The 27,481-nt window shown below is 54.3% G+C and overlaps 2 protein-coding genes across 3 annotated transcripts; one reads left to right on the forward strand and one right to left on the reverse strand.

Annotated features, from left to right (window-relative positions):
- Nucleotides 1–613: 613 nt before the first annotated feature.
- KDELR3 (KDEL endoplasmic reticulum protein retention receptor 3) lies at nucleotides 614–6,002 on the reverse strand (the record flags this gene model as incomplete). Its single annotated transcript, XM_084206142.1, has 5 exons — nucleotides 5,890–6,002; nucleotides 4,781–4,881; nucleotides 4,119–4,277; nucleotides 3,537–3,789; nucleotides 614–654 (listed from the first exon to the last, which is right to left on the reverse strand). The coding sequence occupies exons 1-5, from the start codon at nucleotides 5,978–5,980 to the stop codon at nucleotides 614–616; spliced, it is 645 nt and encodes a 214-aa protein (XP_084062268.1). The 5' UTR covers nucleotides 5,981–6,002.
- Nucleotides 6,003–11,767: 5,765 nt separating this feature from the next.
- Nucleotides 11,768–26,985, forward strand: KCNJ4 (potassium inwardly rectifying channel subfamily J member 4; the record flags this gene model as incomplete). 2 transcript variants are annotated; one of them, XM_084205843.1, is made up of 2 exons in its annotated part: nucleotides 11,768–11,817; nucleotides 25,656–26,985. In XM_084205843.1, the coding sequence occupies 2 exons, from the start codon at nucleotides 11,768–11,770 to the stop codon at nucleotides 26,983–26,985; spliced, it is 1,380 nt and encodes a 459-aa protein (XP_084061969.1). The 2 variants fall into 2 exon arrangements, with proteins under 2 accessions (XP_084061969.1, XP_084061970.1); XM_084205844.1 differs by lacking the exon at nucleotides 11,768–11,817 and adding an exon at nucleotides 24,424–24,461.
- Nucleotides 26,986–27,481: the final 496 nt, after the last annotated feature.

Genomic DNA, 27,481 nt, shown 5'->3' on the forward strand with positions numbered 1-27,481 from the left:
TGAAAATAAGTGAGCGAGGAGGATGTTTGAATACTTGTGGAATTAGAAGATTCCTGTTATTCAAAGGCAATGTGTTTTTCTTGAATGTTACAGGGCCTGAGTTAGAGAGAGGGTCAGGCAGAATTAATGTTCAAGAGGGTGTTAGTTGATACGGAGTTAAAGTAACAGTTTGTAGCATCTGCTGTGTCAGACATGGCCACCTGTGAAATGGGTCAGTTAAGTTAGCACACTGTAATAAAGTGAGTTACGTGTTCCCTTTACCATGGGCACTTGCTTGAGGGAGTATTGGGAGTGACATTTTCCCTTGTGCTGCCTCAGGGTCAGGGTGGAGGTGTGTTTTGAGTGTAGGTGCTGGGAAGAGCTGGGAGAGAAGAAATTGCACTACTTCAGTATTGGCCAGTATTGGCCAGCACTAGCACCAAATTCAAGTGAGAAGAAATAAAAAAATGGAGGGGAAGAGTCTGATGGATGAAAAGCATTCCAAGCCCTGTCTTCCTGGCACTGGGTTGAAATTCAGCTGAGCCATCCATTAGTCAAAAAGGGCCAGGGAAGGAAAGCTGTGATCTTAAACAGCTTCGTCTTTGGAATTTCTTGCGCTGCCTGTGGGATGTCTTCAAACAGGCATGGGAAGACTTAGCTTCTTTCCTTTTAAGACTGCAAGGAGAAAGACAAGGATAATGAGTAAATTTAATGGAATTCAACTGTTTTATTGTTTCTACAATTTTATGTTTTCTGACTTACGATTTAGAGTGGCAGGTAGTGGGGTGCCAGGTTTGCAGATTGCAAATGGGAGACAATCACTATGAAATGCTGCTAAGAGGGGAAAGCACAACCTATTTATCCTCCTTCATGCTAAAGGAAAAGGTTCTTGTTTGACTTGCATGGTTACTTGTTCTCATGGGTGGACCATCTTAAATATTTTTCTCAATGATGTGCTCTTCCTAGTGCTTTCCTCTCCTTTTGATACAGAGCATGGCCTGAATCAGTGTCTGTGGCCAGATCCTGGCTGAGCCCCTCCCAGCCCATCTGAGCTGAACGTTGGGGTGGCAGGGATGCCTCTGGGAAATGCCACAGGCCCATAGGCTTAGATGGGGTGGCCGGACTGGGGACTGTCCTGGGTGGTCAGTTGTGCAGTGGCTGTGCCTGGCACAGGCTGGTACCAGGGTCAGCACCGAGGCCATGTCTGTTGGGTGCCAAAGGGCAGGGCTGTGATGTGCTGAGGATGCACCAGCAGGAGGGCCTGATGGACTGGGTGAGGCTGGAGGAACTGTAGCAGGCTGAAGAGATGGAGGCCTTGTGAAGGTCAACAAAGCTGAATGCCCATCCAGCCCTGGGGTGGAACAACCCCAGGCACCAGTTTGTGCTGGGGGCTGCCCAGCTGGAAAGCACCTTGCCAGAAAAGGCCTTGGGTGTGGTGGTGGACACCAAGTTGAACACACGCCATCAGTGTGCCCCTGTGATGAAGCAGAGTCTCTGCAGCTGCATTGCCAGCCGGGTGAGCAGGGAGTTCTTCCTCTCCACTGAGCCTTGGGAGACCACAGCTGGAGTGGTGGGCTCAGCTCTGGGCTCAGAACAAGAGATGGGGAGTCAAGAAGGGCCGCAAGAGCATCTTGATGTAGGAGCACAGGCTGTGAGCTGAGTCTGTTTGGCATTGAGAAGGCTGAAGGGCACCTTACCCATGTGCACAAGTGTTGGATGGGAGGAATGGACAGGCCCAGACTCTACTGAGTGGTGCCCAGTGACAGAGCAAGGGACAATGGGAAATTAAACATCTGAAAACAGTATTTTATATGAGGGTGGCCAGACAGTGGCACAGATTGCCCAGAGAGGCTTCACCCTGGGGATAGTCAAACTCTTACTGGACAGGACCTTGAAAAATGTTTGCAGGGGCATGGATTAGATGATTTTCCCCCCTCCACCCTGACTGCCCACACCCCTGGCGATTCTGTGAAATACAAGCTCTTTGGGTAGTGAAAGCTTCCTCAGGATATCTTTCATGTCCTTGTGTGAAACAGAAGGGAGCTCATCTAGTTTTGAAAACAAGATAAAAAGAAGTAGCTTTCTATAAAAATCCTTTTGCAGTGCTTTGGTATAGGCTCAGAAGTCTTACTAAATCCATCTCTTTATATAACACACTTTTGCTTTCTTTTTTCATCATTACTGCCCTTTTTTCTGAGCTCTTCAGTGTTAGAAATGTTTTGAAAAGTTTGGTTTTTTTGAAAGAATGTAAGAGATGCAACCTGCTAAAATATTGCTGGCTCTCAGGAAGGATTGCAAAGTATTTGCATGTCTTCAGACGCCGTTTCTCTCCCATGATCCAGAACATTTGTGTAAAAGAAAAGAGGAAAAAGGCAATTCTCTTCCTGCTGTGATGTCCCATTTACAAATGTTTTTTCTTCTGCCTCCTGTATCATCTAAATTTTGCAGCTCTGCCACTAGCAGTGTGAGATTGGAAGCCAGCAGTTGTGTTTTTTCCCCCTTTTGTTCCACCATCACAGCTACAAAGGGTATGGATTTCTCATAAAATACAGGAGACGTGAATTGAGCGGAGCTAAAATAGGAATTAGTTTAGAAAAGAAAAAAAAAGGAATTGACGTGGAGCACCTTGATGGCAGTTTCAGAAGGTATTTTTCTGGCTACAAAAATATTTAATAACAGAAGGATGTCCTAATCTGCCAAGGCCAGCCACCTGCTCAGTGCTCCTGTCACCTTTCTATCAGCAGGTGTGTTGCACGAAGCTACCAAAAATCCATCCCTTGAAACTTCAAACCGGGCCGTCATTACTGCTTTTGGCAGACTTGTTGGGGAAAGGGAAGAGGGAGGAAAATCGTTATCCCTTTGGCTAATTCCGTCTAATTCCATCCTTCTCAACAGAAAGGTGTTTTGAAGTGTCCTTCAGCCTCGGCAAACCACAGCATGTTCTATGAGGATTTATGCCCTTGGTGCACTTTTAAGCTCTGGTGGCCATTTACCAAAGCATGGCACTGAAATGGAAGGGGCATCTGGTTTTGGAAAACAAGAGTGTCTTGTCTATGCAGATGCCCATCTTCCTACAGAATCAGTTCTTCACAATCAAGAACTTGATCTTCCCTATCAAAGGAAAAGAAGCTTTAATAATATCTCCGTATGTCTGCAGTTGCTTTCTCAGGTACATTGTCTGCCTGCAGCTATTTTTTCCCCCTCAAAGTTTTTTTTTGTTTTTTGGTTTTTTTTTTTTTGCATGATTCATAATCTTTCAAAATATATGTAGAATTGAATGTACCTCGGTTGTTAGCTTCTGAGGTGGTGTTAAACCAGGCTTAACTCTGGTTTAATTCTTGCTGTGTTTCACACAAATATCCAGAGCCTTGCGAGCAGTGATGCCCACTCTCAGTCAATAGATATGTTTTCTAAACTGGACTTCAGGTGCATAATATCCGCCACAAACCCAGCAAAACATAAAGTCATGTAAGGATTAACACATGGCAAGCTGCAGCTCCACCCTATACTGCAAGAATGAATGAACTTTTCGGTATTACAGCAACCTGTTTACCTACCTTTGGTGACGTAGAGATAGAAGAAGTCGCAGTAGAAGATGGTTTGTACCACCCCGGAGACGACAGCGATCTGGTCGTAGAAATTCTCTGTGTGGTAGCGCCAGACCCAGTTGGCAATGTAGAGGGCCCGGTAGAGGCCCAGGAAAAAAAGGTAGTGTGTCGTGATGGTCTCTGCTTCCCCTGTCTTGCTGATCATGAAGAGCTGAGGAAGGATAGCCACAGACTCCAGGTAGATGGAGAAGGTCCAGAGTATCTATGAGGTGCAAAATGAAGGCAGTGGGGAGTCAGTGCTGGTTAGTATGTGTTAAGACCTAGAGCTTTTCATTTGGCAAATCACTGATGTGTGAGGCGGATGAGTAGTGCTGCTGAAGTTGGGGAAAATGAGCTCGCTGTGCTGGGAGTGAGAGGAGACAGCACTGAGCTGCTCTATAGATGGTACTGTCTTCAAGGCCTGCCAACTTTGCCTTTCCTGCCTGCTTTTGCTGTTAAAAATCTCGGCTATTCAACATGCTGCTCACTCTGCTGCCTGGTGTAAGGCTGCTGCTGCTTCCCTTCCCTTTTTCTGCCTCAGCTTTTCCTTACCTCCAAGGGGGTGAAGCTGTGGTTCTCCAGAAATGACAGGCCTGTGACAGGGACCAGCAGGAACTCGAGGCGGAAGGAGTCATTCTCGCTGTCAAATGTTTTCCGGAATTTCACGTAGATCATATACACGGTGACGTAGGCACAAATCAAAAAAATTATCTGTGGGAGAGAAGGGAGATGGCAAGACCTTACCTGCAATTGCACTTTCTGTGTGTGCTTAAAGAGAGGCTGGCTTTCCCAGAAGTCAAGATAATGGTGAATGCTTTGCCTGTGTTGCCTTACAGATTGACTTCTGCTGGAGATATTCCAGTGGTCACGTAAAGCTTGCCACACCATGGGAATCTCACGTTTTGAGTCCCTCTGGGGCACTCTGTGAAGAGGTTGGCTCCCTGGCAGCTTTATGTTAATGCTTCTGCTGTACAAGGATACTCAGGCTTGGTTCATGGCATCTTGCTCTGGTTTTAGTGGTACTAAATATGGCTCAGCTCACTCACTGACTATGGCAAGGGGTTTTTTTGGTCAATGGAGGGACAGCGGCACCAAAGGAAGCATCCTTATCCACCCTTCCTGGCTGAAAAACTCAGTGACTGTGTGCCCTCACCTCCCCAAGAAACCACAGTGAGCTGAGGGGAGCCTCTCCCACTGTACTGCCCTCTCCTTACCTTCATCACAGTGTTATAGACAGAGATGAAATTCGTGAACAGGTCCAGGTAGCGGGTTGTGAAGACGAGGGCAAAAAGTATCTGGCTCTTCCCAGAGATTCCTGCATGGCAGGGAGATGAAAGGAAAATAAAACAGATGAAGGGAAGGGTCTGTGGGATGGTGGCTTCCCCTTACAGCTCCTTTGGAAGCATTGATGTGTAAGTGTGTTTTGTGAGCCAGGGCTGGTGTGTGGGTGCTGAGGTAGCACTACCCAGAGTGGCCAGAGTTTCCCAAGTAACAGGGCAGGTTCCTGCTGATGCCCCTGAGTGCTGCCTGTAGGAACTGGTGCTCAATGGGCATGTTCATTGTGCTTTGGCATTGAGCACAATGGGCATGTTCACTGTGCTCAATAGGCATGTTTACTGTGCTTTGGCCAGTTCAGTCCTTGCTGTCCTAGAAAGGCCTTTCTCTTGCCTCCCTTCTCCCTTTGCCTGCCCACCTCAGCAGGGGGCTGTGTGGTGTGACATCTGCCGAAGGAGGGAAGAGCTGCAGGACCAGCCCCGGGGCACTGATGGAACTTGGCCACGGCTGGCAGAGAAATGCAGTCGGGCCCACCCACTTCTGTACCTGTGATAATGGTCACGGCCCCAGCAGCCCAGCCCCAAAATCTCATGAGGAGGGAACTAAGAGCAAAACTCTCCTGCAGGAAGTTGCTGTCCTGATTTCCTCGCCCTGGGATGGGGCAGCCTCTGGCACCTGCCCACCGCTGGCAGAACCTCCAACCTAAAGCAGCTTCCTCTCCAGGTTGTTGGTGTTGGTGCCACCACAACCTCTTGCTCTCCTTTTCCACCTCCCTCCAGCCCTGCCACCCTCTTCACTTCACCACCCTGAGACCAACACCTGCCTGAGGCTGTGCGCCTTGCCACATCACATCCTTCCAGCGCAGCCCTCTCCTGGCCGGGAGACCTCCCAGGGAAAGAGGATGACTTCCCTCAGAGAGCCCATGGGGGAGGGCTGCCAGGTCCTGTGGGCTATCACTGGCCCTTCCAGCTCCCTTTTTGATGTACCCTTCACCGAACTGCCCTCCGAGAAGGGCCACCCTCCTTCCCTGGGACTTGGGAGCACTCACCAGCACAGGACTTGGACTTCACAATCTTCAGCAGGAGAATAATGATGGCCAGCAAGTGGGAGACATCCCCCAGGATGCGGAAGATGTTCATGGTGCCGGGGGACTCCTCTGGGGTGGAGGGAGTGGGGCTCTTTCTGCAGGCAGGGAGACCGAGGGTGGGAAGTTTTTCTCCGCCGAGCCTCGGCGGAATGAACGGTCTCCTTCGGCTCAACTTTCCTTTTTCCCAGAGCACGGAGCCCTTCCTTCTCGTAGCACAAAGTTCAGTCTCCCCTGCCCCGCGGCTGCAGATGCCTTTCCCTTGCCAGGCTGGATGTCTCCCTTGTTTACTTTTCTACCGAGGTGGATTCTCGCTCTCCCAGCCCAGGGCCTTCCTCTCCCTGCTTTGGGCTGAAAGTTGGAGTTTGTCTCCCGGAGAGCTCTCCAGGCTGAGCAGCCCCGAAGCCAGCGCTGGGTGACGGTGACGTGGCTCCTGGCTGGCCGGGGAGGAGAGAGAGGAGGAGGCAGAGGCGGGAATAACTGCGCTATTTTTCCCTTTCTCTTTTTTTCCCTTCCTCTTTTTTCTTCCCCTGCTTGTCTCAAGTTACACACGGAAGTGTGGTTAAAGGGGAAAAGGCAGAGGGAACAGGATTCCCATCCTCTGGCCTTGAGGACACACCCTCCGGCGAGGGCCAGGCTTTCCAGGGATATTCGCCACGGGTGCAGTAACATCTGTCCTGCTTCCATCGGCAGCCTTCAGCTCTCTGCCCTTCCCGGCCCCATCCCACTTCTCACCAGTGCTCCCCCTTGGCTCCTGCAGCCAAAGAAGAAGTGGAGAGATATTTAAATTATCAAGCCATTGTGGCTCTTCCGCAGCTGTCATGGACAGCCATTCCCTGGTGTCTGCCCCTGCAGGCACCCCTTCCTTCAGGTGCCCTGTCTGGAGCAGTGTGGAGCCCTGAGCACAGCCCTGGAGAAAAAAAAGGTCCTCCCAAGGGCTGGTTTGAAACAAACTTCACTGAAAATACTAATCCTGGATTCCTGCAAGAGGGTTACAAATAACGTGGGGAATGTGCTGAGTGAAAGAAGCACATGGTTGCTGCTGTTTTTATAGATTTCAAAGAAACTAGCTCAGCAGTGACTGTTAAAAAGTTTTAATACATTTGAAAACATCTTAAGCTGGGTGACCAGCTTGTTTTGGATGAACCTTGTCCTTGGAGCAGCAGTTACACAGGGAGATCTCATGGCAGCAGCAGGGGGACCTCTGCATCAAGATCCAGCAATTAGATAGTCAATATCTAAGTACAACCTAATGGAAGTTGTAATTTGTCTCCTTGTCCATGAGCAGATCTCATCTGGCCGTGGGTTTAATTTGGTTACTCTTGGATTGTGTGATCCTGCCTGCTCCAGCCCCAAAGCTGGCTCTGGCTGCTGCCCTCCCTGTCCCCAGCCATGACCTGTGGCCATCCCCTACACATCTCTCTCTGTCCTTATGGGCTTGCTTGGAGTTACATCCTTAACAACCAAAGCGTGAAAATATTATTCCTGGTGTTTTCCGAGAGGATTAACAAGCCTATTAGCATCACCGCTCCCTTTCTGAATATATTTGCATACATTTCCTCCCTGCCCATTAGGTTGGCGGTTGTGTTTTCCCTCTCTGACGCTCCAGCACCTGCATCACAGGGCTTTTCCAGATGGATTCACAGGCCAGGAAAACACCTGCTCAGCCCCACGAAACTGGAGACATCCCTGCCTCTTCCCAGCCAGGGCACAGAGGCAGGGGCTGCTGTGCTGGGACAAGGGTGGGTTAGAGCAAAGGGACGACTGGCAAAGGGCAGGGACTGCTTGGATTGGGTTTCCAGACATCAGAGTGGAGCTGCCTGGGATTTCAGCAGGGCTTCACAAGGCCATGTGGGTGCTGGTAAAAGCCAAGCCCCGGCCCCAGTGGCCCTGCAGGTCCTTCTGCAGGTGGGCTCCATCCACAGAGCAGGGATGTAAAGTTGGGGAGAAGGAACAGATTTGGGGTCCTCTCTTCCAAGACATCCCCTTCCAATCCCCTGGTGTGCAATGCCAGAGAGCCCTCGTCTTTGTCGTGTCCCTGCACTCCTCTTTGCAGCTTCTTGTCCCAGCCAAGGGAAGAAGCCCCCGGCAGAGGGGTGGCAAAGGTTTATTCTCCTCGTCTTGCACCTTCCCAAGAAGAACTGATGGGCCCAAGTCCCAGCACTATCTCCTGCTCCAGCACCAGGAGCCACCAGCTGAGGTGACCATTAGAGGGACTTCATGGGAGCAGCCCAGTCAAGCTCACCCAGCTGGAACAGGGTGGTGGGGCTGGGCTGTGCCCGTGGAACACCATCCCAGTGTGGCTCATGAGGGCCACAGGAAAGCTGCTGCAGGGCAAGGGACACCCAGGCTCTTAGAGGAGAAAAAATTGGCACATGGAGTGGGACCAAGTAAAAATAAACCTTCCCTCCTCCCTCCCTGCCACAGTGCAAAGCGCCTTGCGCCGGGTGTCTCCCTGCCTCCCAAAATAATGCCGGGTGCTGCCACCACCCCGCATGGTGATGCTCTCTCCATGCCTCCCGTTTCCATGGTGACCACAAGGAATGTCGCCAGGGTGACAAGGAGGCAAGTGAGCTGGGATTTGATATTAAAAATGAAATTTTGGGGTTGTTGGGTTTATTTTTCTCCCCCCCCAGCCCCTCCTCCTTTAGTTCTATTTTTGGGGTTTCCCTCTCTGCCTCAGCTGGTCTGGAAGGCTCCTCCTGCAGAGCCCCTGGGCCAGGCAGCAGCAGCTTCATCCAGAGCTCTTCTCCACCTCTGCCTGTCAGGTGATGGCTATGGGATGAGAAGAGGGACAAAGGGCATTTCCTTATCACTAAAACATTTGTTTCCTTTTATCAGGAAGGCTTCTCTGTTTTTCCCCCTGGTGGTGCTCCAGGTGTTTCCCTCCATTCCTGCTGCAGGATGTAGCTGAGGCTGCATCCAGACCTCCTGGGAGAGTGGGCAGCTTCAGGGATTTGTCTAAGAGAGGGAAATTATTCTGCATTCCCAGAGGGGCTGGGGAACATGTTGGGGTTGAGCACCATGGATCACCTCTGTGTTTCACCATCTCTGCCCCCATGACCAGGTCAGGTTGGCTGGGCAGCTCTGGAACACTGGGGACAGAGATGGGATGGTTGGTAGAAGATCAAAGAGGGAGCATGGCAGGTGCTAAGGAGCCCAAAGCTTTGTTCTTTGGTTTAAACTCCCAAAGCCAGACCTGCTCAGTGCAGAGAGGGCTTGAGGGTTTGTGCTGGCTTAGGTATCACAGGAGTGCAGGACCACAGGTGTCCAAGTGGGGGCTGCTGGCCTAGAGGTAGCTCTTCTCCTCATGCCCTCATGGCAGAAGAAGGGGCAGGCAGCGTTTTCTCATCTTCCCAGGAGCTCTTGCGTTCCGCTGCACCCATCATTCCATCCATCTCCAGCCATCCTTCACTCCCCCTCTCTCTCTCCATTCTTCCCTCCATCTTTTCAGCCACTCTTCACTCCTCCTCTCTCCATTCATCCCTCCAAAGATTCCTCTCGCCATCTCTATGACTCTCTTTCCCTCCTTTCATCCATCCCTTCATCCATCCCTCGTTCCACCCTTCCATCCCTCCATGCCTCCATCCCTCTGCCTCCCTCAATCCCCCCAGCGGCACTGGGAAAGGTTGGCGGAGTGGGGCTATTTTTGGGAGCGTCTCCCTGGCAACGGCTGCCACCACCGTCTGTGGTGGCTTTTACATAGGTGCTAAAATATTCCACACTTCTTATTAAAGACGGTGCTGGTGGAGACGGGCGGGGGCGGTGAGTGTGAGCCACCCCGCTGCTGGGGCCGGCGGCCATGGGGCGGTCAGGGCATGGCACTTGGGGGGCACAAGGACACCAAGGGGCCCGTGACGTCCTCAGTGTGGCGTCCCCATGCCCCTCTCGCTGGCTCTGGAAGTGCCACCTGTCTCTTGGCCGTGCCAGGCTGCCACGCCATGCACGAGGTGCAGCTATCCATTCTCCTGCCACAAAGGCAGAGGGAAATGTGGTGAGGCCTTGAGGGCAGCCAGCAATGAGGAGCAAAAGGCAGAGAGGGTGAAACCTGACCTGAAGCTGAGGTGGCCACAGGGCACTTGATGGCTTTGCCCGCTGTGGGAAGGAGCAAGATGTCTCAGCCCCATCTTCATCCCTTCACCACATGAAGAGGAAAGGCCTGTCATGGTGCCTCTGCCAAAGAGCAGCTGGGCAGATACTGGTCAGATGCAGAGCAGATGCAGCTCTTGATAAGCAGCCCCACAACAGGCCCTAGAGACAGAACTTCTGGGAAAGTAAGTAGCCCTCTGAACCTGAATGAGGTCCTCATAGGGATGGCTGCAGAGGGGATGGACAGGCTGGCCCTGCTCCATCCAGGTGCAGCAGCTCCCCAGGAGCAGCAGGGAGCAGCCATGGGTGCAGTGGGGTGAACTGACCCATTCAGGAGGCTGATGTGCTCCTGGTTTGCAGCTCCTGCATGGAGCTACTAAACCCACCCCAGCACCCTCTGCTGCCCTGGCAGTGGCTTTGCCAGGTGGGAGCAGGCTGTGCTCGCCACAGCAGCGTTCCCTGCTGTTAGCAGGGCACAGCAGGCTCCACAGCATCTTGTCCAGAGGTCATCCCATGTGCCCCATCTTGGGAGGATTTTGGGAGGGAGGGTCATGGTCCTTGCTGGATTGGGGCCCATAGGAGATTCAAAAAAATGTTTTTTTAAAATATTTTTTGACTTTTCAGCACAGTCCTTAACACTGAGGACAGCATATGAGACACCAAGAGGAAAACCATGTCCACAAAAACGCTGTCCTGGAGCAGGGCTGTCCAGGACCCCGTGCCTACAGCCCCTACCTGTGTGGTCAGGGGCCCCTTCAGCCTCTGTCTTTGCTGCAGCAGAGTCCCCTGCCTTCTCTCCTTGTCGCCTTTTTAAGGCCTCTGAGATGCTGCTGGCCATGGAGACCCAAAGGAGGTTTCTTGGACAGGTTTCCCGGGGTGGCTGTGCTCTATCCTGGAGCCCCGAGGGCTGATCTCTGTGTCCAGCTCCTGTCCCAGCATCACCCATCCCGGCAGGAAATCGCCTGCTCTGCAGAGTGGGGAGGCAATGCCCCACAGCAAACACTCTGCACCAGCTGGGAGAGCCCGGTCCTTCCTCAGGGTGAGGTGTCAGCCCAGCACCTCAAATCCAGGTGGGAAAGAACCCTCTGACGGTAGTTATTTAATCTCTGTGCAGCAGCCCAGGAGGAGGATCCACCTCCTCGGGGGCACCTGGCGGCCCCACCACCCCTTTCCCGCTGCCGATGGTTGCTCTGTCTCCTCCATGGAGGCTCCGCAGCTCTGAGCTCACATGCGAGGATGGGCTAAAGTAGCGGAAAGCTGTTGGATCCTACCACGGAGTTACTGACTTCTCAGCTACAGACTGCATAGCAATCAGCGAGGGGGAGAGGCAGCCAGGGAAAGGGAGCGGAGCGCACAGGGAGGAAGAGTGTCAGGGAGAGGGGGGATCTGGGGACTGGAGCAGGGGGGCAGCAAGGGGCACGGGCAAATAATGCCCGAGAAGGAGGGAGCCAGGCAGGAGGGGGAGACCTAAACCCGTCGCTGAGCCACGAAGGCACATCAGCACTCCGTGGGATGGACGCTCCTGGGAGCAAAAAAATTCTGAGAGGCAGAGGCAGAAGGAGAGCGCTGGCGTGGGCAGGGCAGAGTTAGGAGAGGAGCAGGTCGCAGCGGAGAAGTAGCTCTTCGGAGGGGAAAAAAAATAAACCTAGGCTGGAGGCGAGCGAGGACTGCAGAGAGACTTCCCTGATTCCTCCGGTCCGGCTGAGACATTTCATGGTGAGATGGAGAGACCGGCCGCTTTCCCCTTCCTCTGATGCTGGCTCGGCACGGCTGGAGCCGGCGGCAGCCCTCGGCAGGACCCGGGTAAGAGGCGGCGCCGGGCGCGCTGCTCTCCTCACCGGCGGGAGAGCGGGAAGGGTTTTTCTCCCTTAGGAAAATAATGTATTGTTTCATTTGCGTTCGCTCTGAGGAACAGCTATAAATATAACTTGGGGAGAGATGCGTGGCTTCGTGCGAGCGTGCCAGTGAATAATAAAGTTGCCTTGTGTGCATGGCGTATTCATGCACAGCTCCCGGGGCGGCCGCGGGCCGAGGGGCAGGGGTGGGCTCCTGCCTCTAAACCTCCCCGACTTCCCTCCCCGCCCCCTTGCCACCCTGACTTCGGTCCCTTTGCAGGTAACTTCTTCATTTTTTCAGTTCCCAGTGTTTTCTCAGTGTCTTCTAGCCCTGGGCTGGGTCTTGCTCACCTTTTGCTTCTCCTGCTCTGTAGATTCTTCTCTGTGCTGGTGCTGGCCAGTTCACACACAGGAAGGCAGCTGGAGGCCTGCTCTCCAAGCTCTCAGGTGCAAATGGGGCTGAAGTGGATGTGTTTGTTCTCCTGCTGCCTGTGGAGCTTTTCGGGCTCCAGATCTGCCCCCCTCTCCCTTGCCTTCCACCTCTCCTAGTCCCAGCGTGGCTGATCCTGCCCGTGGTGGTCCAACACCCCCCCAGACAGGCATGGTGCAAAGGGTCTTTGGACAGTGGCTTTGGGTGAAGGAGCTCAGGAGGAAGCCGTGAGCGAACTACCAGAGAAACTCTGCCTTTGCTCCCTGCTGACAAGGCCGGCTTCCCCACCGGGGCAGGAGTGGGCAGGCAGGTTTGCATGGTGCCGGCAGATCACCTCGGACATCCCTGGCCCTTCAGCCCCCACGGCCCTCCCTCCTGGGCAAATAGCCTGGAGTCATCCAAATCCTTCTGGGAAGAGCCTGGAGTTTCCTATCCCTGCTGCCCAGCCCTGACTCCATGGATGGATGGCACGGCAAACAGCAGCTCTGGGGCCTCTCCCCTCTCCCCTTCCTCCCCGTGGGGTGTGCTGTGAGGGGCAGACAGTGACGGTGCGCACGGGAACGCGTGGCAGAGGTGACGTAGCTCCAAGGCTACCTTCAACCCCTGCTCTGTGCCCTCCTTGGCTGCTCGGGAGGAGCCATCCACAGGAGGTGGGAGGTGTGGAGATGAGCCCAGGGCTTGGGGTTACCCGGAGCCTGGGAGGGATCAGGCAGGTGCATGGGGAATACGTCGTGGCAGAGACGTGGGGATGTGCCCCTTCTCCATTCACCACCAGAAGTGGCACCCACAGAAGCCTGAGACACCCCAGCAGTGTTTGCAGCCACTGAAAATAATAATCAATACAGGACAAATATGTGCCTTAGGGGGAAGCATGAATCTGCTGGGGACAGGGAGTGATGGGGAGAGGACAAATGGTGAAGATGGCCACAGAAAGGATAAGCTGGAGAGGGCTGCTCTGGAGGGAAGCAGGTTCCCTCTCCTCCACCTTTTTTCTCTTCCATCTCTCCCCATTTGGGCTCTAAGATCAACTGCCCCAACGTGTGGAGCTGGCAGTGGTCCTTGTCCCTTGCAGCCCACCACCATGATTTGCAAGAAAAACCGGAAAGCCAGGAGGTGGCTGGGGAGGGATGGAGTTACTTGTCAGGACCATTCCCCCCTGGCCCCTCCAGCCTCTCGGCCACCCCAAGCTCAGCCATCGGCCACGCCCGGGAAGCAGCTGCATCCCTGGGGTGGTGTCAGCGCCAGGAGGGTGCCAGCGAGGGGGAGGAGGGCACCGTGATGGATACCTGCGCCCGCTGACACCAGAGCGGAGCAGTTAATGGCCCCGCGCCCTCGGCAAGCCCCGCTAGCCCGCCTCGTTATTGCGCTGGGCTGGCTTGGCCCGGCAGCGCGGCCAGCGATCGATAGATGGATGCTGGCGTCTCAGCAATCGATCCCTTACTCATCCACGCGGCTCCCAGCCTCCCGCTGGCGCTCGCTTTTCTGTGAATGGCACGGGCTGAGTGAAGCCGTCTGCGCTTGCCTCGCAACGCTGCGAAACTGAGTCAGGCTAATTCCTGCTCCTTGACGTCACTGCTCCTGTGCCTCTTCCCAGGGCGGAGAGGCCTCACAGGGAACCCCAGAGGCACCGGCACCGGTTTTCCTCGGCAGACAAGGTGGTTTTAATGGTGATGGTTGGGATTGGAGCCCCTTGGGAGAGATGCTGATTCTCTGGCAGTGGGGAGCTTGGGACAGGCAAGGGCTGCTTTTGGGCTGGTTCTCGCCCTCAGACCTCTGAGGCTCGTTCTGCAGCAGTGAAGGTGGTGCAGTGGTGCCGGCTGCTGAGGGGTGGGAGCTGGATGCAATAAGACCCTGTTCCCGTGGCCCCAGAGATCCATGTGCCTCCATGCCTGTCCTCCTGGGAGCCTGGCAGCAGGCAGCTTGCTTCAGGGACAGTTCCGGCATTCACCCACTGGCTTATCTGGGGAGGAGATGCCCACCATCTCCTGGCACCAGCCATGCTGGCACAGCAGCCCCACTGCTGCTCTCCCTGGAAATCAGAGGCTGGAGGGTGGAGAAAAAGGCGCCCTCCAGCCCGGCACCTCCCCACGCCGCCTGCCAGGGGCTCCTGCCGCCACTCTGCCCACGCCCCTGGCACCATGGCAGTGGGTCTGCCCCTCACAATCTGGACGGCTGCTTTATTTCTATGGCAACATTTCTCCTGAAACACTTCAGAGGGAGCCTGGTGCCGTTCCATAATGAGGGAAGCAGCGTCCCCCATTCTGTCCCCTGCAAAAGGCTCAGAGAAACGACCCTGACACATCTCCCCACCTCCTTCCCTCCCTGGCAAGCGGTACCAGCATTGGTACAAAGAGCTGCTGGCCTTGTCCCAGCTGCCTCTCTGCTGCCTGCTCTCCTTTCCCTGCCTTCAGTTTGGCTCTCCCCTCTCCTCTCGCCGGCTCCCTTTCTGCGGGCAGCCTGCTGAAGCACCCGCGCAGACTGACCAGCTGAAAGGAGTCTTAGAGCAGGTGGATGTCGAAAGTGACTCTGCTCTAGAGGAGGGTGAAGCCCCGAGAGAGCTGTATAGATCGGCCCCGCCAGCCGCCCGGTGAGAGCGGGGGCTGAAGGGCACCGGGGATCCCAGAGGCTGGGCAGACCGGCGCTTCGCCCCTCCGAAAAGCTCGATGGCATTATGAAGAGGCGGTGCCTGCCACGGGACCAGAGACAGCGGCCCCAGAACTCCTCTCCTCTCCTGTTCCCGTTGTTCCCAGCACCAAGAAACAGCCTCGTGTCTGGGCGGAGGTGAGCAGGCAGAGGTTGCGGGCAGCAGCGAGCGCCAGCAGGCGACAGGCAGGTGAGCAGGCAGGATCCCGGCGGGAGCGGCTGTCGCAGCCCGGAGGAGCAGGGGTATGACAGCCACCCGTAGCGATGGCGGGGGGGATATCGCTGTCCTGGCAGTGTGCAGATGCAGCCGCCGTGTCCCGCGCCGCACTGCTCTCCCCCGGCCCGACCCTGCCCGCGATGGCAGCCCCTCCCTGCCGGAGAGCTGGGGGGAGGGAAGGAGCGGGCAAGGTACTCCGTACTGCGTGAGTTGGGCAGCACTTAGGCTTGACACCTTCCAGAGGTGCTTGTTAAACCTGACGGATCAAGCCTCAGCAGCACAAGTCAGCGAACCTGTAGTGAAATACTTGATCCCTCTCTGCAGGAATGCGGTTTTGCAGCTTACCTGGGATGCTCCCTGTGCTCCGTTTCTGATGCCTAGCAGGCATGGCTGAAAGGGGAGCAGCTGGGGCCCTTTCAGGAGGCTCGTAGCTCTGCTCAGCTCTCTGCTAGCCTAGTGACAAGGGGGGTGAAGGGAGATTTTTTTTTTTCCCCTGTCACTGATGGGTTAGTGCTTAGCAGCCGGGCCAGGCTGGAAACTCAGGTGTCGTGCAGCAGCTGGGTGCAGAGAAGCGGCTGCAGCCTCTCTCGATCGGGGGCTCGGTGCAGAGCAGGCTTTGCCCTGCTTGTCGTTTGCTGTTATCATCATTCATAAACTATTTGCAGGCACCTGCCTTGCTGAGTGCTTGGCAGAGTCACTGGCAGTCCATCCCTGCCCTGTCAAGACCACAACTGCAGCAGGCAGGCAGATGATGTAAGCCACTCTTACCCCCATTTTCCTGCACACCAATAATTATCCTTGTCCCCTGAGTAGCCAAAAGCCATCAAGACATCCCACACGGCCAGGCACTTTGTGCTGAAGAGATGCTGAAGGGATGCTGCTGGGAATGGCTTTACATCAGGGCTCCCACAAGGCAGGACACCCAGTGAGGGGAGTTCCAGGGATGCGGAGATTAGTGAAGACACGCTTTGCACTGTGCACTTGTGCTGGGAAGCTGGAGGAGGTGACCTGAGTGCACTGCATCTGCCTGGGATGTGAGGACCTCAGGGACACCCCAGAGCCTTCAGTTTTTCAGCTCTTGCAGGTTTTGCACCAATCCTTTGGGGTCTAGTTTTGGCAGCAGGGTGCTGGGGGTATGTCAGCCCCTGTATTTCCTCGGGAGCAGGTGGGATGCAGTCTGCACCCTGGTTGCTACAAAAGCTCGGTTTCTTTTTGGCCAAGAACACTACCCAGGGAAGGCCAGGGCCCTTCTGAGCATTTAATTTCTCCTGTGATGCCAGCTACAGAGAATAACACCCACCTTCCTCACTCAGCAAGAAAAAGCAGGGGCTTCTCCCCAGCTGCCACTCCAGCAGCATCCTCTTCTTACAATCCTGCTCAGTCCAGCCCCCGTGTCATGTTCCCCCAGCCCCATTTTGGCCAGAGAGGAGTGGGTGAATGCCGGTGCCAGTCCCACCAACCCCACCATGGGTATCCCCCACCTAGTCTGAGATCCTGGGGAGTAGGCAGCTGTTCTCGCAGCGCCATTGTCTGGACGGTGCAGCCTCAGCAGGGATCGCTGGGGCGGTGTGGGAGCAGGCGGGAGGTGATGCTGTCACCTTTCTGTGCCTCTTCCTGACTTTGTCATCCTGGGGACCTTTGTGTGGTTCCCATTTTTATCTGTTTTTTCTCCCTCTCACTCTTTCTCTCCTTCTCTCTTCGCTTTCTTCTCTCCCCCTCCCATCAGCATGTGGGCTGATCACTGCTCAAACTTTTAATTCAGATGGTAATTGGAATAATAATACGGGCAGAATCCTTCTGGCTCCGTTGCTGCAGCTGGCTTCAGGGAGCTATGAATAGCTCTGAGTCACACACTGAGATGGTTTAACTTCAAATCATTTTGTTTTGTTTTCATATTACCCATCCTCAGGCTCCAGAGCTTCACAGGGGGAAAAAATATCCCCCCTTCTCACTCCACTCCAAAATATAAACCGGGCAGAGGCACATGAATAAAATCCTCTTTTGGAGAGGGAAACTGGTCAGCGGATCATGCCTCGAGGGGCAGATGGGGACTGTTGGCACCTGATCTATTTATAATTATTGAACGAAAAGGCAGAAGTGTGTATATAAAAATGGTATAGAGTTGATTACAGCTTCCTCCCCTCACCTTCCATATGTCAGTTGCCTTTTTAATATGGTAAAACTCTCCTGCACGGTGACTGTGCCTTCGCGTGTGCCCGAGCAGCGCCTGGCAGCCTGCCCTGCCGGCACGGAGCAGAGAGCTCGGCCACTGGCTCTTGTGGCAGGACAGCCCCCCACGGCACAGAGCTGCCCCGTGAGCCCCAGCACCAACCCTGGGAATATTTGTGAGGAATAGGAGGAGAGATGGAGTTACAAAGAGGATGGAGAGGGCGCACTGAATGCTGCGGGTCTGCATGGCTCTGCAAAAGGCAGAGAGGTCCCTCCTCAGCTGCGGGTGTTTCCGCCCTGACTCCCCAAGAGGCGAGAAGTTCGTCTGCCGTGCTGTCACCGTGCCGAGCTGGCAGGCTGGGCTGTGGATGCTGCTCCCGAGCCAGGAGGCAGCAGGGACAAAGGCACAAAGCGGAGTGCAACCAGCGGCTGCGGTATTGACCACAGACAGGAGAGAAGCATTTGCCAGACAACTCCAGATAAAGCAAAGACTAAGAGTGTAAAAATACCCTGGGATTTTTCCATCGTTGTCGCTCACAGTGTATGTCCCAGAGCACCAGATATGGTTGTTATAAAAAGAGAAGTGGGGGAGTGCTTTAGCGTGGACTTTTCTGTTCTGTTTCATGAGACTCTTCCATTGCAAATTTAAAGAAGGATTGACAATATATGATCTACTCTGGAGGGGCTGGAGAAAGACTGGGACGTGTGAGGCACTGCACTGTGTACAGGGGATGGAGCGATGGAGGTATTGCCCCGGCACCAAGCACCTTGACCTCATTATCCTGCAGATGCCTTGGAAAGGGACAGCAGCAGTGCAGCCCCACGTGCCTGCTCAGGGCCAGAGCAGAACTGGGGTGGCAGCGTGGGCTGGTGTGATGGCTTGTGCTGCTGGAGCACGGTGTCACACGGGAAGGAGGAGATGACTGCAGCACCGTGGTGCTGTCCCTGGCATTGCTCAATCTCAGACACAGGACGTGTTGGGAAAGAGGGAAGGGTAGCACATGCTTTGGGGCTGGAGGCAGCTGCTGGCCCCTGGAGACCCATCTGGGGGGCTGTTTCAATGCTGTGAGGCAGTGGCTATGACATCCATGCTGGCTGCAGCAGCTTTCAAAGGTGCTGAGGGGCTTCTGCAGGCCATGAACTCGTGGGTGTTCATGTGCACCCAGGACAGGAGGGAGGAGAGGCTTCTGTCCAGGCTGCAGCCTCCAGCCCAGCATCAATCCTTGCTGTACCCTCCAGCTGGGTTTCATACCACTCCATAGGAGTTGCCACTGACTCTGCAGCTTCCTCCTTCACATGGGGAAGGGTCTCAGGAGGCAGAGCACGCTCCAAGAAATGCCCTCAGGCATGCTCTGGATTCGTGTCTCTGTCCTCAGCCAGGCTTTCCTCCCCCTTGTCCATGTGACAGGCAGCTGCCTGGTCAGGATATGAATATAATCCCCTTCTGCTGGAGACACCTCTGAGCCTTCCCCTTTCATTCCATTTGTGTTTCAGGTTTCCAAGTTGCAATGGGACCTTTTCACAGCCATTTGAACTACGTTTGCATAGGGTTTGGGCTCCCAGTAAGCCCCCAGGCCTTGCCAAGTTGGTGGCATTGATTTTGCCAGCAGGGATGTGAGTGGTGGCCCCGGCCCTCCAGCTGCTGAGGAGGGACAGTGACCCAATATGGCAGCAGTCCCCAGCCCAGGCATTTCTTGCCTGCCTGTCTGTCCTTCCCATGGCGGCACCACGCGCTGTGGGGGTGTGTTGGGGTGGAAGTGGGAAACGTGTTTATTTTTGTTCGTCTCCTGGCTCGTGCCGCTCTGAGTTTGTGGCACTGGGTATTACTAACACTTCCCTGTGCCAGCTGGCAGCAGGGATGAATCAGATTGGCAGCACCACAGCGTGGACCCTCCGCTGGCCGCTCAGCTTAGAGCGATGCCTGTGGCCAAAGCGCTGGTGATGTCCCCTGCCTCCGACCAGGGTGAGCCCCTCCCAAGTGCCAGTGGCTCGGCCTGGCTGGTGGAGAGGTCTCAGCACCCTGCGGGACAGGGCTGTCCCCTCTGAGCCATGCTGCCCGCCCGGCCTGGATCGTCCCTGTCCCTCCTTTACGCTGCAGGTCTCCGGTGGCTTCCTGAGCTGCTCTCTGCCCACCAGCAGCATCCCCAAGCTGGGGTCAGCTCCACACCAGGAGGACAGCTTATCCTCATGCTGCCAAAAACACCTTTTGCAGCTGTTGTGGTCTCACCCCAGCAGGTGACTTAACTATAACTCAGCCCCTCCCTCTCACTGCCCCCAAACACAGTGGGGAGGGGAATCGAAAAGAAAAGGTAAACTTTGTGGGTTGAAATAAGAACAATTTGATAATCAAACCAAAATATAACAATAATAAATATGTTAATGATATTAATATTATTATCAACAATAATATTAACAGTAATAGTAATAATAAGCACAGAGAGAGAGGATAACAGGACCCAAGAGAAACAAGTGATGCACAACTCCATTACTCACCACCTAGTGACTGATGCCCAGCACGTCCCCAGGCATTCATCAGCCCCTTCCAGTTAAATCCCCCAGTTATATTCTGGGCATGAAGTTCTGTGGCATGGAATATCCCTTTGGCTAGTTTGGACCAGCTGTTCTGGCCATGCTCCCTCCTGGATTCCTGTGCAGCCCCTCAGCAGCAGAACATGAGCAACAGCAAAGTCCTTGTCTTGGAGTAGGCCACTACTTAACAACAGCTCTGACAAGTCTGTGTTATCAGCACTGTTCTTACACTAAATCCAACACTGTGCTGCTGGCTACTATGAAGAAAATTAACGCAGTCCTAGACAGAATCAGGACAGCAGCTGATTGCTTCCTCCCCCTCCCCTGCTTCTGACAGCGCACATGGAACTTGATGACATCACAGACCTTGGAATGTTGGTGGTTCCAGGTATCCCCAGAGCCAGGATGCAGAGGTTTGTGGTTCTCCTCTCCCTCCTGAACATCCTGGTGTTCTGAACAGAGGGATTTTGGTGGCCCCAACAAGCATTGCTGAAGCTGCAGAAAGTGGCACACTGCTTGTCAGTGTCAACAGCCTGCATGGCCTGCACTCCAGGAACACAACTTGGATTCTCCTGCTTACTGCAGCTGAGAGCATCCTGAAAAATGTCACAGCCGTTTCGCATCTTTGGGCTAATGATGATGGTCTACCCAGAATCTCAAGGCTTGCAAGGTGATGATGACAATGATGGTGGTGATGAAGACAGTGAAGAATCAGGGAACTCCTGCCATTCTGGTGTTCCTTCGCCCTTGTGCAAGAGCAGCGACAGCACAGATGAAAATAAGACAGCGGATCTGGGAGAACCCACATTTTTCATAGCTATTCAGGACTCTTACAAGGTGAAGGATAAACAGGCGGGGTTGGCCAAGCATGCACTGGAGCTTGAGAAGGAAGACCAGGAGTTTCAGGAGCCATTTTGCAAAGACATGGGAATGTCTGACAGCTTGGATGATGGAGATGAGCAGCCCAGCCCGACCTACCACCTTCCCGGGCGTCAGAGGTTGCCTGCCCCCCAAAAGGCTGGTGCAGCACCAAGTGGCTTCCATGACTCTTTCCAGCACAGCTCCGGCCAGCACTTGGGGACAGAGGCCACTGCCACACAGGCCCATGCCAGAGACCACTATGTGGGACACCCAGAGAGCACCACGGGAGCGGAGCCCCACGTGCTGCGCGAGGAGGACGGCGAGGACAGTGAGGACAGAGAGTCCCTGTCCCTGCAGCCAGCCTATGACTCGCTGTGGCAGGAGAACAGCATGCTCAGGTCGGAGAACGAAATGCTCAGGAACGTGAACATGGCGCTGGCAGCGGAGAACTTTACACTCAGGCAGGCGTTCAAAGAGCTCAAGAAGGACAGGGACGTGTTCATGGGGGAGGACCTCGTGCTCAGGGAGGAATATGACGTGCTCAGGGAACAGTACGACAGGCTCGGGGGCGAGAATGCTGCGCTCAGGAAGGACAATGCCATGGTCAGGAGAATGTTTCAGACCTTCCAGAACAACTTGAAGAGACAGGTGTGCATGGTGGCGAGCCTGCAGGATCAGCTGAAGACCAGCCAGGCTGAGCGAGAGAGGGAAGTCCAAGAGCTCCAGTCCATAGTCCAGGAGACTGAGTGTCATCTTCAGATAATGACCCAGCGGGCTCTGAATGCCGAAACAAACATGGAGAGGCTGAAGCAGAAGATCTTTATTCTCCAAGGACAGCTGGAGAGATGCAAGCTGGGGAATGAAAACCTGAGAACAGATTGGCCTGGAAGCAGTGAAGCACAATTTAGACTTCACCAGGCAAAACTTCCACAAGCTCATAATGGGCAAAGATGCCTCGCTCAGACAGTTGCTGCCTCAGAAATACTGCCCATTGTTACTGAGGTCCTTGAATCCACCAGAAAAATTCTCAAATTTTAAGCAGAGAAAGATCTATGAGTGCAGTTCTGTGTGAGTTCCGTGGATCCGTGCACGGTCCGAGGCCATTGCTCTCCCACTTGTAAACATTTACTGCAAATAAAAGCATTTTCTTTCCCACTCTCAAATGTGTGTGCTCAGACTCCTTTGTGGAAATACTTTCCTTGTGATTAGGTACCAGTTGCAGGTAGTGATGTGACTTTAGCTGCTGATGCTCTGTTCGGGCACTGTGGAGCCAGCAGCAAAGGCTGCCCAGGCTCTGAGCCGCAGTCCAGCCATGGTGGACTCTGTGCAAGAGGCTCTGCCACAGCTCCGGCTGACATGAGCTTCCATGTGGGAGCCAGGAGGAAGCACAGCACCACAGGATGCAGTGCTCTTACACAGTGCGCTCATCCCATCCCATAGCTGTACCAGCCTGAACTGGAGAGGAACAAAGCCCTTGTATTTCATCTTCTTCCTTCGTCCCTTCTTGGGAAGGGGAAAAAGGTGAGGAGCAGAGATCCAGGTGTTGCTGCACACGGTTTCACAAAGCACCTTAGGTCCTCCTCCCTTTCTTTTGGAGCTGTCTGCTGCCTGGGCCAGAAATCCAAAGTCTCTAGAAATGGTGCACCTGTTTCTGCAGCTGGAGAGAGAGAGTTGTTGGTTGTAGAAACTTCCAGGAAATTGTGAATTACTCATATGTGTGAGCTGTGACAGGGCCCTCCCTGTGTTATCCGGGTCAGTGCAGGATAAGGATGAGCTTGGCATATCCAGGCTGGCTGAGAATGATGCCGGTTGAAGAGGATGCTTTTCCTCTCCTGGCTAGGGCTGGCACAGAGGGTTGTACCTAAACTGCCACCTTTGCCACCTCCCAAAGTCATGTGGGACCCCGCAGTCTGAACTCAACATGCAATGGCTCTGGTCAGCTTTATCCCAGCAGGACAATCTGTGGGTATGTAGTGACCTCTCTTCATCACATCAACATTTCTGATTATCTTAGGTTACCAGCCCCGGGGTCTGCTATAGGTTTACCCATCTGCACAGCAAAAATCCCTGGCCAAACCAACTTCATGAAGACTTGGATGTTGTAGGGCAGTGAAGTGGTGGGAGCTGGCAGAGTTCAGTGTAAAAGTACTTTTTTCTGGTGGGGATTTCTGGGCAGCTGTTCACTTTTGTCTCTGTATGGTGAGTTGTGAATTACAAGGTTGTTTTCTTCTCCTGGTCTTATAATAGCCATGCTCTGAACACCCATGTTTGCATTGCTGCAGAGCTTTAACTGCCTCAGTAACTGAGTAGTCGTCATCCCATCAGAGGTGATGTCTGGAGCTCCCTTCTTGCTGCTTTCCAGTGTCTGGTCCTACCTGGGGAAAGCTGGTGGGCACCTCTGGCCACATGCACCCCATTCTGGGGCGCTAATGATGGGACAAGGATGGTTCTCACCAGCTTTTCCATTCTAGGCAACATCATTTGTTGTTCCTGTCTCCTGTCTGTGCACAACCACTTGCAAGCTGCTCTAAGCCTTACATTTGATCCCAAAATCCTTGTATTTTTTCCCATATCTGGCAACCAGCGGCTGTTCATTGGAGAGGCTGGGAGGAAATAGATTAGCTGGTTCTGTCTGCATCCACACGCAGCACTGGCTGCTGTAATCCAAAGGCTACAGTGCAGGATTAGCATGGGTGTACAAAGCCCTTCCTAATCTGTGAGTCATTACCCCCTCAGTGCATTTCTCTTCCCAGCAGTTCTGGGCAGGTGGAATAGGTCGGCTCTTGAGTCTTTGGCTTCCCCATCCTTCCGTTCTGGGAGGACTGGGTTGGGACATCTGCTGGACATCCTCCCAGGACCCTGCTGCTGAGCTGCTCCTTGGATGCTGTACACAGGGCATGTCACAAGGTTTGTTTCCTCTAACTGGCTTCTCTTTGGCTACCCCTGAGCCCTTCTTTTCCATCAGTTCTTTTGGGCTCTACCCATTGCTTTCCTTCTTTTATTTGAAATAGGGTGTTCTGCACACCCTGGGACAAAAAACCCTCAGAGTTAGGCTGGGCTGACGGGGATCCCTGAGGGCTGCTGTGCATTCCTGTGCTTTGTTAGTCCTTGTGTGAGAGGTATTTAGCCTGGCTGAGCTCTCTCCCCCGTGTAAGCTCTGATATTAATATAGTGGCTCAGCTGCTGTGCCCTTGGTCCAGAGAGCGGTGACCGGCCAGCCCTGCTCCTCTGCTGGGGAGCGCGGGGTCTGCGGGCCGTGCACCCAGTCTGCACCCAGCATCTCCTCACCTGCAGGATGTGCACCCAGTCTGCACCCAGCATCTCCTCACCTGCGGGCCGTGCACCCAGTCTGCACCCATCATCTCCTCACCTGCGGGGTGTGCACCCGGTCTGCCCCCATCAGCTCCTCACCTGCAGGGTGTGCACCCGGTCTGCACCCACCATTTCCTCACCTGCCTGAGCCAGGCTGCAGCAGGTGACACCTCCCAACTCACCCTAAGCAAAAGGTTGGGAGCCCTGTGCCAGCCGCTCTGATAGCTGCTGCCAGAGGGGATCTGACCAGGTTTTGCTTTGTCCTTCTCTGCCAGGTGTGTGCCCAGAAGCAATCGCAATGGCAGCACTGGTCCCAGCTCGCCAGAGGTGAAACCTGGAGCTGCCCAGTCCCACGTGAGTGCTGCTGCATGAGTTCCCACGCCCTGGCAGCTCCCACGGCCCCCTGACACCTGATGACCGAGCGAGCCATGGGCAGCGTCCGAGTCAATCGGTGAGTAACCCTCCTCTCGAGACCTGCTGCTGCCCCGAGTGATCCAGTCCTCCTCATCTGGCCCTCAGACCCTAAATTCAGATTGCCTTTTGATGTATTCTTCTCAAATTACCTGTCAGTGGCTTTTCTATTCCAAGGAATGACTCCTCTCTCCTCCCTCAACCCAAAACATGCCATATGTAGGGGTAGTGCTTGGAGGAATACCATGGAGGAGAAGCAAAGCACTGCATGGTGCTGGACCAGAAATTACAGATTCCAGCAGCACTGCAGAAGCCACATGTTCCCAGGAATCACAACTCCAGTGCTGTCCTTGCCATGAGGTGGAGGCCCACTCTGGAAGACTCCAGCTGACATGTCAGCACCACAAGGTGGGAGGGAGAGATTCCCAGGGTCCTGTGAGGCTGCAGCTGGTCAGGCATGAAGGCAGAGCTGCCTTTGTGCTTCAGTGTGCTCTCTTGGTTTCCTCGGTGGTCAGAGCACCATCTATCATCACATCTTTCAGGAGTGTCTGCAAGTGTCACTGGATCACATGAGGGACAGTGTCAGAGCCAACCATGAGGGAGAGGGCCAGAGGGGGAAAGGTCTCCCAGAAAGTGTGTGTGCAGCTTCTGCCAAGGAAACTGCCAGTGCTTTGGCTGTTGATTTCCAAATTACACCTTTGGCTTTGGATAAGGGATGATGGAAGACACACATGTTGCTGTGGCAACAGAATTGTCCTGAGGCAGGAAGTGTATAAACATTGTCACCACACACCATGAAATCAGTGAGCAGAGCAGAGGAGAAAATAGAAACTCCCAGCCTTGTATTATATGAGGGCCAAAATGTGGCCAGTCTGTGGGTGCTTGCTCCCAGGCTTCCCGGCTGTCCCAGCTGCTGTCAGGTTTCAAAGCCTTGTATCTCTCCCCACCATAAAGGCTGGAAGGTACCACAGAGCTACAAGCTGCTGCTGCTTTGCTGCCCTGTCAGGACTTTGCTAGATGCAACCTCCAGGCACCAACACCATTGCAGCTGGTGTCCCCCAGCTTGGTCAGGTTGGCACCATGGTGCAGTAATCACTGACACGTGCTGTTGTGAGATCCAACGGGACAGTACTGCTCCCCTGAGAACCACCCACACCTCCTGCCCTCTCTGTCTCGGTGGTGCTGTTACCGTCCACGTATTCCTGATGGAGGTGCCCGTTTCTTCTGTTCCCAGGTACAGCATTGTCTCCACCGAGGAGGATGGGCACAAGGTCTCCACGCTGGGCAGCATGAACGGGCACAGCCGGAACGGGAAGGGCCATGCTCCCCGGCGGAAGCACCGCAACCGTTTTGTGAAGAAGAACGGCCAGTGCAACGTTTACTTTGCCAACCTGAGCAACAAATCCCAGCGCTACATGGCCGACATCTTCACCACCTGTGTGGACACGCGCTGGCGGTACATGCTGATGATCTTCTCTGCCGCCTTCCTGGTCTCCTGGCTCTTCTTCGGCTTCCTCTTCTGGTGCATCGCCTTCTTCCATGGCGACCTCAATGCACCGGCAGCGGCAGGGAGTCCCTCTCTCCTCAAGCCCTGCATCATGCACGTGAACAGCTTCCTGGGGGCTTTTCTTTTCTCAGTGGAGACACAGACAACCATCGGGTACGGCTTCCGCTGCGTGACTGAGGAGTGCCCGCTGGCTATCATGGCAGTTGTGGTGCAGTCCATCGTGGGCTGCGTGATTGACTCCTTCATGATTGGCACCATCATGGCCAAGATGGCGAGGCCCAAGAAGCGGGCCCAGACCCTCCTCTTCAGCCACCACGCCGTCATCTCCGTGCGGGATGGCAAACTGTGTCTCATGTGGAGGGTGGGCAACCTGAGGAGGAGTCACATTGTGGAGGCCCATGTCCGAGCCCAGCTCATCAAGCCCTACATGACGGAGGAAGGGGAGTACCTCCCCCTGGACCAGCGGGACCTAAATGTGGGCTATGATGTGGGTCTGGATCGTATATTTTTGGTCTCACCCATTATTATCGTTCATGAGATTGATGAGGAGAGCCCCCTCTATGGGATTGGCAAGGAAGAGCTGGAGACGGAGAATTTTGAGATTGTGGTTATTCTGGAGGGGATGGTGGAAGCCACAGCCATGACCACACAGGCACGAAGCTCTTACCTTGCCAGCGAAATCCTTTGGGGTCATCGCTTTGAACCAGTTGTGTTTGAGGAGAAGAACCACTACAAAGTGGATTACTCGCGCTTTCACAAGACATACGAGGTAGCTGGCACACCTTGCTGCTCAGCCCGGGAGCTGCAAGAAAGCAAGATGACCATCCTACCTTCTCCACCACCTCCCAGTGCCTTCTGCTACGAGAATGAGCTGGCACTTGTCAGTCAAGATGAAGATGAAGATGATGATGAAGTGGGTGTAGTGTTAGGGGGCAACACCAAGGAGGAGGGAGGTATCATCCAGATGATGGATTTTGGAAGCCACCTGGACCTGGAGCGGCTCCAGGCAACTCTGCCTCTAGATACAATCTCATACCGCAGGGAGTCAGCCATCTAACTCCTCCAGCCTCCCCGTTCTGCACCCTTTGCCCACAGTCTCCTCTGTTCCGTACCCATACACTGGATAAGTCCCTTCACCACCAAATAATGCCTCCCATGATTGCCTCTCAACCCCCAAATACACCAAGGCCTGGAGCTGCTCGGATATACTCCCTTTCTCATGAGGCCGTAATGCCTGGGAGAGGAGTGAGCATACACTGCTCTCTCTGGGTATGCAGCGTGGGCTAGAACCCCTCTCCTGCCCAGAGACAGGAGGGCAGCAGGCCTGGTTTCTTGTCTCTGGAGAGGTGACAGGAGTCCCTGCCTTCAGTGGACAGACTGGGACTCACAGAAGTGTTTCTGCTGCTGAGGCAACAGCAGACTTGCTGTCACCTCTCACTGTGGGCAGGCCCCATGGCTGTCAAGGGTCATCGCCAACACCGGGAGACGAGCGACACCTAAGCACAGATGAGGATAGAAGGGAAAGTTTGGGACTCTTGGAGGGAGTGGGGAAG

This window comes from Fringilla coelebs (genome assembly GCF_963513975.1).
Source record: "Fringilla coelebs genome assembly, chromosome: 5".
In the NCBI taxonomy this organism is placed as follows: domain Eukaryota; kingdom Metazoa; phylum Chordata; class Aves; order Passeriformes; family Fringillidae; genus Fringilla; species Fringilla coelebs.